The following is a 10,060-nucleotide window of genomic DNA, read 5'->3' as shown; positions in this document are numbered from 1 at the left end:
GCCAGGGGACACTGGGGACACCCTGAGCCAGGGCAGGCTGTCAGCAGCTGCTCTTTCAGACTTCAGTATGAGTGCTAAGGTGCCTCTCCCACTCTCATTGCCACTGCATCCAGCAAGAAACTAATTGGATCATCTGCCACTGCTTACCTTAAAATCAAAATGCATGTAAGAAGGTTTTAAGTTTTTCCAAGGAAATGAAATAAAACCAACACTGTGAGCACTTCTTTTCCCTCTGGAATTATAGCAGATGTGTATTTGAACAGAATAGCATATTCTCAGATGGATTTATTTAACAAGTTTTAATCTTTAAATATAGATTTAACACATTTTTACAGGTACATATACAATATAGTTCATTTAAACTTGCAGTCAGAGAAAATTCTCTACTGTAATTTATACATATACATGGAGAGCCTAGTTCAACAGCATACTCAGGGGAACATACCATGTGTGCAAAGTTTCAAATGTTAAAAACCTCAGACTGTACATTCAGATTTGCAGAACTTATCAACCTCATAAATTAATAAAAGCTTAGATTTAAAACTATGGAAGACAAAAAAGATTAAAATCATTCAATATGCCATGTGTGCTATGTTTCAGACAAATATTTACATTGTACCTCAAAATGTGTATTGTTACCACAAGAATTGTAACCACTATAAAGAGCCCCAACAGTAATTAAGACTTCCCCAGCTCATTAGTGCATTGTGATTGATTTGGAAGCAGAGGAACAGAGCCTTCAGTGGCTGCACAGCTCTGCACTGTGGCTCCAGTGAAGGGCCCGGGATGGGCTCTGGTGCTGCTCAGCTCAGGCTCAGCTGGTCCCGGCTCTGAGGGGCTCAGGGCTCACCCAGTCCTGCAGGAGCAGCCACGGGGGGCTGGGAGCCCCAGGCCACCCCAGCCAGCAGCTCAGCAACTGCTCCACACAACAACAGGCACTAAACAAACCCAGCACGCTCCGACTGAACCTGGGACTGTCCACGGACCAGCTCACAAATCAAACTCAGATCATAAAGGTCCCCCTTTAGTCCATGGAATAAACATTTCCTTTGGCTGGGGCAGAGCAAACTCACTACTGCATGCACACCATTAACCCTGCTCTCCACACACTCAGGTGCTCTTTGCACACAGCTGCTTCAAAGTTCAAACCACCTGTACCTACCTATGTTCTACAAAAGCAAAACTAGACAAAGAAACACAAAATTAAATTATCAGTCTCCAACATTCTTTTTCCCTTCTCAAAAATTCAATAGATACGTTATTGTTAAAGATGCTGAAAAAGTCTTATCACAAGAACATCCTTAGTGCAAACATGGACATTTAGCTTGGATTTATGGCACGTGTTCCAAAGGTACCTACATTAATGTAAACTTCAACACTTGCTAGATACAGGTTTCAGCCCTGGGACGCTTTGGGACCCTAAGTGATTGGTGACAACCCTGAGGTGTCAGTCTGACCTGACCCAGACCTCACCGAAGTCAGGGAGGCTGACTGCAGTGGGCTGGAGTCAGACCCTAAGTGCAAAAAGAGGATCTTTGTGTTATTGCTTCCTCACGTGGAGTCAGCCAGATGATGCTCCTACAGAACATTACATTCACATAGCTGAAGCAGATATTTAAGAAAAATCCACCCATAAAATCAATTAAGCAGGACATACAGCTTCTTGGTTTGGTTTTTTTTTTCTTTTTGGTTTACCAAAACTCAACTCTCGTTTGCAACTTCAACAGTTGTCAGCTAGTAAGTAGGCAAAACCTACTTCAACCTGCAGAGGAGATTTCAAGCATCTAAACAAAGTGTCAGGAAACTGTAGTGTACTTCTCTGATGAAACATGATGTATGTCATGGAAAAACAGCAGGAAAAATGAATAAAATACCACAATTTCCACAGGCAAAAAAAACCAAAGAGCAGAGAATGGCTTCCTTTATGAGCATGAGAAGCTGCTTAGGACCCCGGTCCCACTCAGTGCAGATGAGGCTGTGGAGGTCTGTGAATGTGATGAACAGGACAGGACAGCTCCAACTACTGTGCTATTTCTCTGTAACACTGAGCTGAGAGCCTCCAAAGAGCATCGGAAATGGATGCTGCTAGTTCACCCTCAATTCAAGGGGAACTAAACTTTCTGGTGTTACACAGGGCAGCATCTATAAAGTAATGGAGAATGGTGTTAATATTAAAGCATCTTATTCCAAGAAAGACATTGTTCCCCGTAATCATGTAACATTTGTATAACAGAAAAAAAAATAAATGCACTCCTGCATTTCTCCCTAAAAGCTGAACTCCCACTGGCATCAGTGAGAGCCTTGACTAAGGCAGGACCACAGGGTTTGAGTCATTTCCATCATCTATCACTTCATTATCACAGCAAGGCCAGCTGAAATCTTCTCCAGGCTCTTTATTCTGTCAGGCTGGAGATGGTTTCTGGGTTACTAAAGAGCTGCAGGGCGGAGGAGAGACCCTGCTTTATGCTTCAAAGGCTAAAAACAATCAGCATTGCCTCTAAGGGACCCTGAGTGGACACAAGAGCCTGTGGCTGCAGTCACTGAGGGTGAGAGGGGCAGGGAAGGAGCTGTGCTGCAGCTGGCAGCTGTGGTGGCACCGCAGCCAGAGCGTGGGCACAGCTGGCACCTTCCAGCCAACATGGCACAGCAGCCTGCCAAAGCTCCAGCAACACACAGGAACAGCTGCCCAGGGAGGTGCAGAGTGGCCAGGGGCACAGAGATCCCCAGGGATTGTCCAGGGGACACAGGACAATCCCCAGGCATTGTCCAACAGAGATACAGGACAATCCCAGTGCCCAGGGGACACAGGACAATCCCCAGGCATTGTCCAACAGAGATACAGGACAATCCCAGTGCCCAGGGGACACAGGACAATCCCAGTGCCCAACAGGGACACAGGACAATCCCAGTGCCCAGGGGACACAGGACAATCCCAGTGCCCAAGGGACACAGGACAATCCCCAGGCATTGTCCAACAGGGACACAGGACAATCCCCAGGCATTGTCTAACAGGGCACACAGGACAATCCCAGTGCCCTGCCCAGGGGACACAGGACAATCCCCAGGCATTGTCCAACAGGGGCACAGGACAATCCCAGTGCCCTGCCCAACACAGACACAGGACAATCCCAGTGCCCAGGGGACACAGGACAATCCCCAGGCATTGTCCAACAGGGACACAGGACAATCCCCAGGCATTGTCTAACAGGGCACACAGGACAATCCCAGTGCCCTGCCCAGGGGACACAGGACAATCCCCAGGCATTGTCCAACAGGGGCACAGGACAATCCCAGTGCCCTGCCCAACACAGACACAGGACAATCCCAGTGCCCAGGGGACACAGGACAATCCCCAGGCATTGTCCAACAGGGACACAGGACAATCCCCAGGCATTGTCCAACAGGGACACAGGACAATCCCAGTGCCCAGGGGACACAGGACAATCCCCAGGCATTGTCCAACAGGCACACAGGACAATCCCAGTGCCCTGCCCAAGGGGCACAGGACATGCAATCTCAGTCCTTCAGGCCCTGCCAGCTGGGGGGAACCTCTGCTCAGCTTTATGGCATGGAGAGCAGGCACAGGGGATCCCCCTGAGGCTTGGAGGAGAGCATTTTGGCAAGCAGGATGTTAAATAAACTAGGAGAGGGTCTGGCACGTGGAACAGGGGCCTGTGCCCACCTTAAATCACCAGAATGGCTTGGGCAGGGCGAGAGTTCAAAAGGAACCTGGTTCCAAGCCCTGCAGTGCAGCTGAGAGGTGAGAGCCTCCTCCTGGCTGGCACAGACCTGCCAGTGCTGCCCTCTGTGACCCTGGCACACTGCCCGCCAAGGCACATGCAGAAATGCTTTGTCTCCTGCTCCTGTGCACAAGGGGAGTTGGGATTGTAATGCTGGAGCCCCAACCTTCCCTGACACGAGGAGACAATCTTGCATCCCCGTGTTAATTCATGGAAAAGGCAATGCCTGGCCACCTGCAAGGCAGCTGCAATCACCAACACATGGGTGAGCCTCAGCAGCAGTCACATTCTGAGTATTGCTCTTTCTGAGCTCAGTCCTCTCCAAATATTTTTCATTTTGAGCTCTGCATGTTACCACCTGCAATACAAAACTGCTCCTTCATCATGCACATTAAAGAAATCCACCATGGGTTTGCAGAGCAGAGAGAATAAATCTGTCTGGAAGAAAGCAGCAAGGACTAATCTCACAACTTACAGCTGGAGGCACAGCAGAAGGAAAACTCATTTCCAAAATGATCTCCAAGCCAGCCGCCTTCCTCCCAGAGAACTCATGGCTCATATCCAGGCCAAGATTTACAAGAGGACCATGGATTTGCAAAGCTGGGAAGTGAAGCATTGACCAAATACCCCTCTGCTAACTTAAAATGGACAGCAAAGAGTTCCCTGTAACCTCATGATGATCTGTATTGGCTCAACACTGGAATCATTAGCAGGAGGGGAGAGGAACAGCTTGTGGGCATGCAGGTATCAGCCATCCTGTGGTGGGCCACAGGATAAATCCAAGGAGAAATGTGAAGGCAAGGCAACCATTTATTCTATTCAGCTAAAGGCTTTGCCCTGAAAAAAATCCCAAACCCCAGATTTGTGTGAATTCTGCTGTGAAATTCTGTGACTGGCCACAGAGTTTTAATTAGGGGAAGCTGGAGCTGAGCAGTAAGACAGGCAGTGCCCCCACAAATGCCAGAAGTGCCTCTCCCCCAGCCCTGAAGTGACTCCAGCAGGCCCCAGGCTCCCGGGGTCCCACAGTGTTAATCCAGTTTACATTGCTGGCAGGCAAAGCAGCAGCTCAGGGAGGAATCTGAGGCGGCTCCTGCCCCTGCCTGGCTCCACCAGCCCGGCTGCCTCATCTCCTCTGCTGACTGGAGCAAGAGCTCCATCTCCTGAGCAGCGGGAAAGAGCCCAGCCCAGACAGCCCAGAGTCACTGCAGGGTGAAGGGACCAGCCCAGGGTAAAGGCAATTGCTGAGTGCAGAAGAACTGCATGAAAATCAATTTTCAGAGTGCAAGTTGCTTATGGCTGGAAGGACACAGTGCTGGGAAGCTCTAGGGATAGCTCTAGGAAATGGCAAGAGGACATCCTCCATCATCCCCCAGTAGCTCCTCGTGTGTGTAAGGTTAGAATCATGCCTTGGGACTGCAGGCACCATCAGAAGCAGCAAACAGAACAGTTACCCCCACAGGGAAAACAGAGCCCCAGTGCTCTCAGAGCCTGGGACAGGGCTCAGGAGTACCTGGGCAGGGGGGTGGGACTCACAGGAGGCATTTTCTGTGCAATTCCCCTCACTTTGTACTCAGCAACTTTATAAACCAGTCCAGAGCTGACAGTCTCTAGGTTTTTGGGGTTATGACCACTGACAATGCAAACCAGGGTTCAAAGTTTCCCAGCACCTTTTTTGAAATGCATCCTCAGATGGAAAACCCTTCTGCATAGGACCTGCTGAGATGGGGTAGGTATACATGGAGAGAAGATCAAGGGAGCCCTAACTGCAGGGTGCCAGTAAACTCCGAACAGTGGTTAGCAAAGTACCCCTTACAGAAAATCAGCAAACCTTCAACCGGTGAGATTTGACTGCCCTGCAACAAAGGGGATAAAAATACCTTCCTGCATAGGAAGGATTTCACTGAAATACACCAAAAAACCATCAAGAGCTGGCTGGAATTCTGAGCCTCTCAGATGGCTTCCTTCACCTTCATCAAAAAATGTATTCTGACAGAAAGAATTATTTAAAGAGAAATCTCCTTGCAAGATTTGCTTCATACAGTTATAGCTAGTAATTTTAATTTTTTTTTAATGGACTAAGTCTCTGTGGGCTTCCTGAGCTGTTCCATCTCCAGCCCTGGTGTCCCATTTCAGAGGACAGCGTGGTGATGAGGCAACACATGGAGCAGTGACATGGCAAGGGCAACAGGCTGCTCTTAAGGCATTTTCTTGTGTCATCTCTTATGCTTCCCTGTCTATTGCTATGTACAGTTACAGCTAGAAAATGAGAACTCCAAGCCTTTGGCTGAAACCTGTTTATAATGAACTTTCTCTAAGGGCGGATGAACCAGCAGGCAGCAGTGAGGGCAGGAGTGAGGCAGCAGGGAGGAAGTGTTGCCTTAGAGTGCTGGGGTCAGGCCACGGTGTCCTTAGCAGCAGCAGGAGGAGGAGATTTGGCTTAGGTACCTCCTGCTCCCACAGGAGGGTGTGAGCTACAGCAGGGAGGAGGAAAACAGTCCTGGAATCCCTGGTCAGACTCCGTCTCTTCTCCCCGGTCTTCTACCCAGTGCTCTTGCAATGAAATCTACGTTTTTAAATGCTTGGTTTTAATTTACTCGTGCCTAAAGTCTCAGAAACATCTTAAATAAACAAACCAAAAAAGCTTAATTTACTACTTTTGCAGGCTTTTTGGAATAGCTGCTTGCTTTCCTATTTTTCCAGCAGAGGCATAAGCAGCCAGATTTAGTAGATCAAGTGTAATGCAAATGGCTTAAAAGACCCGGTTTGAGCTATGGGATATTTCTGCTAGGCGTGCTATCAAATACCTGCAACTTTGGCATTCCGAAACCTGCAGTCCCCGACTACAATCTGCAGGCTGTGCACGGGGATCCAGCCTTCTTTTCTTCTGTTGAGGTTCTTCACCAGCCTTGGGACGACAGCAGCATTAGGAACAGAAGCCAACCCACCCAAAGCAGCTTGGTGAGGCACACAGCTGGGGCTGCAAGCAGCAGTTTGCCCCAGGCAGGGAAGCATTTTAACAGGGCCTGGCCACGTGCTTAAAGCATTCCTCCCACCTCAATTTAAGAACCCCATTTAAAAGCCTACACCTCTGTAGACAATGGAGAAGAACAGGACTCCCTCTCAAGTCATCCTGCCCGAGACCTCCAGAGAGTATGCCAGAGTATGCCAGCTCAGGGAATCTGGCGACTGAAGGAGTTAAGGGCAATTATTTTTCTCACTCCTCTGCCATTTAGACCAGTAGGATGATTTTAGCCAGGGTACTGTAAGTAAATTCAAGCCAAGATTTAGGCAGCTGGAAATACTCATGCTCATAAGTGACAACCCTCTGTCTCACTCATGCAGTGAAATTTGTGCTAACAGAAAGCTTGGTGTGAGAAATCTCTGACTGGCACTGGCTAGAGCCCCTAGGAGAGGTGAACTTTCAGCAAACCTGAGGTGCTTTGAATCTGCTTTGGTAACAACAAACTGAATTCTTCAAAATGCACTGGGACTAGATGATCCTTGCAGATCCCTTGCAATTGAAATATTCTATTTTATCCTGTTCTGATTTCCCGTGAAGTGCAGGGGCTGCAGCTCTCAGCCAGGAATCCTGCACAGGGCATTGACATCTGTGCATCCTGCACAAACCTGACCCAGGTTCCTGCCAGCATCACCCTTCCCACACCCCAAACGGGACTTTGGCACACTGGGCTCCCTTGGGCTGGCTGAGAGCTGCTCAGAACCATCCTGGAAAGGGAAGAGCCAGAACCCTCAGCCAAACTGCTGTGAGCCTCAGGAGGGTCCAGCAGGCCCAGGGGGGTTCCCAGGCGATCCTCCCAGCCCCAGAAGGGAGGCAGCTCTGAGGTGTTCCTCTGTGAGCCTTTACAGCTTTACACACAGCAGAAACAGTCTGCAGCCATCCCCAGTGTAGGGAACCCTCCTACAGCTGTCTGAGGGAGGCAAACACCCTGCAGTCACTCACTGTGGCTGTCAGTAACCCCAGAGGGACACAGCCTGGAGCTGAGCTGGGATGGACAGAGGGAAGCACCATCTGAAGTGGGGACAGCATGGCAAGAGGGGCTGAGAAGGTGTTGGGAAAACCCAGCTCAGGCAGAGACCCATGGCCAGGGGAGTCCTGACTCATTTCCCCAGGCCATGCCAGCGGGGATGGGTCTGGTCTTGGCAGGAGAATGAATTCTCCACTTTCTGGAATGGCCTAAAGCTCAGCCAGGAGCTGCAGTCAGTGTATCACCAGGCAAGTGACATTTCAAGGGACTGCCCTGCAGGCTCCTAGAGATAAGGCAAAGTCATCCTGAAATACCTACCACTGTCCCTCACCATCTTCATGCAAGAGCTGAATTTCATCCCCGTTTTTCACCAGCAGGTCCTCTGATCCTCTCCTCTTGCAGTCTGCAAGGGCTTTGTACTTTCCTGGAGACTGTGGCAGAGAGAAAAGCTTGCATTATTATTTAGCTGCATTTCATATCATGCAGCTGTGAGTCTGACTGCTGCAGGGAACGTGGCAGAGCCCTGCCAGCCACCTGAATCAGGATTATTCAAGAAACTCTGTCTGAGACATCGTCTCATTGCCCACACTGAGGTATGGAATTTCTGAGGGACAAGGCCAAGACACAAGCGTTATCAGTGAGGGGAACAGGCAGAGGGAGCCCCCAGATGGGATGCCCCATCACCTACCAGCTGGGTGCCCTCCTCCTCCTCGGTGTCCGAGCAGTTGGACAGCTCCTGCTGGCCCGCCCACTCCTCCAGCCCCTCGCAGATCTCCAGGGACTGGGACATTCCCGGCCAGCCTGCAACACACCTGGGGCTCAGCCTGGGCCCAGCAGCCCCAGAGAGGCCCCGAGGGGAGTAGAAAGGGGCCCTACCTCTGTGGGGTTTGTTCTGGGGGGACAGCAGCACCGGGCTGGTGCGCTCCGAGTCGTTCTCCTCCGAGCTGATGGAGGCTCTCTGCTGCTTCCTGAGGGGGCAAGAGAACAGAATCGGGCCCAGCTTTACTTCCCCAGTGAGCACCAACCTCACGAGGGTTTGTCAAACAGGGCCAGAAACAATCCTGGTAGCCCTCAGTGTAGGTTTGACCTCTCAGTGTAGGTTTCTGTGAAGATTAAGGACTTAGTGCCCAGTTCCCAATCTTTTTGGGAGGGGAATGAAGCTGCTGCAGTGTCTCTGCCCTGAATGAGAGCCCTGTCTCTGCTCTGCTCCATCCGCAGAGGGGCTGCAGCTCAGGCTCAGCCAGGCTCAAGGGTGTCCCTGCAGAACCTGTCCCCAGGCCATGGGCACCAAGGGTGAGCAGCAGCACAGCCCTGCTGTCCCCTGCCCAGGACAGGGACAGGGACAGGGCCAGCAGCAGCACAGCCCTGCTGTCCCTCCCCAGGACAGGGACAGGGCCAGCAGCAGCACAGCCCTGCTGTCCCCTGCCTAGGACAGGGACAGGGCCAGCAGCAGCACAGCCCTGCTGTCCCCTGCCCAGGACAGACACAGGGACAGGGCCAGCAGCAGCACAGCCCTGCTGTCCCCTACCTAGGACAGGGACAGGGCCAGCAGCAGCACAGCCCTGCTGTCCCCTGCCCAGGACAGACACAGGGACAGGGCCAGCAGCAGCACAGCCCTGCTGTCCCCTCCCCAGGACAGACACAGGGACAGGGCCAGCAGCAGCACTCCCCTGCTGTCCCCTGCCCAGGACAGGGACAGGGCCAGCAGCAGCACAGCCCTGCTGTCCCCTCCCCAGGACAGGGACAGGGCCAGCAGCAGCACTCCCCTGCTGTCCCTCCCCAGGACAGACACAGGGACAGGGCCAGCAGCAGCACTCCCCTGCTGTCCCTCCCCAGGACAGACACAGGGACAGGGCCAGCAGCAGCAGCACTCCCCTGCTGTCCCCTGCCCAGGACAGGGACAGGCACAGGGCCAGCAGCTCAGGGAGATGCTCCCCGATGGGAGGGCACCCAGCCCAGCCCAGCCCAGCCCAGGCCAGGCCAGCACTCACCTGTCCCCCAGCTGGGAGGAGAGTGGGAGCTGCTCCGAGCACGAGCCAGGCTGCTGCTTCTCCCCTGCTGCGAGGGCAAACACAAATTCAAATCCAGTTCTCTACTGCAGCTGCCACACTTGAATCATTGCTTTAAAAATGAGACCTTTTGTACAACCCCAGTGGCTTCTGTTCAGAGGAAAACAGACCTATGGGCTCTTGGAAAGCACAGAGCTAATTATGATTAAGGTGGCATGTTAGCACAAACCCAACACTGAGCAGCACCATGAGATGCTCCCAGTTAGGCACCTGGTTTGTATCTTGCTGCATTAAACCTATAACAAATGGGAAATAATGCCCAAGG

The 10,060-nt window shown here is 51.6% G+C and overlaps 1 protein-coding gene across 2 annotated transcripts in view; it reads right to left on the bottom strand.

Annotated features, from left to right (window-relative positions):
* Nucleotides 1-284: 284 nt before the first annotated feature.
* The window catches only part of MCF2 (MCF.2 cell line derived transforming sequence), a 54,376-nt gene continuing 44,600 nt past the window's right edge, over nucleotides 285-10,060 (bottom strand). The window contains exons 25-30 of one of the 2 annotated variants that reach the window (XM_066559822.1): nucleotides 9,718-9,784; nucleotides 8,603-8,694; nucleotides 8,415-8,527; nucleotides 8,045-8,157; nucleotides 6,545-6,645; nucleotides 285-6,303 (exon numbers count right to left, since the gene is read on the bottom strand). In XM_066559822.1, coding sequence (XP_066415919.1) covers nucleotides 6,251-6,303; nucleotides 6,545-6,645; nucleotides 8,045-8,157; nucleotides 8,415-8,527; nucleotides 8,603-8,694; nucleotides 9,718-9,784 — 539 coding nt within the window. In that variant the 3' untranslated portion in view covers nucleotides 285-6,250. The remainder of the gene's footprint in view (nucleotides 6,304-6,544; nucleotides 6,646-8,044; nucleotides 8,158-8,414; nucleotides 8,528-8,602; nucleotides 8,695-9,717; nucleotides 9,785-10,060) is intronic. The other variant, XM_066559823.1, reaches the window with a different exon arrangement.

This window comes from Molothrus aeneus, chromosome 14 (assembly GCF_037042795.1).
Source record: "Molothrus aeneus isolate 106 chromosome 14, BPBGC_Maene_1.0, whole genome shotgun sequence".
Lineage (NCBI taxonomy): Eukaryota > Metazoa > Chordata > Aves > Passeriformes > Icteridae > Molothrus > Molothrus aeneus.
Note: the sequence above shows the minus strand (reverse complement) of the source record. Positions and strands in the feature narration are given on the sequence as shown.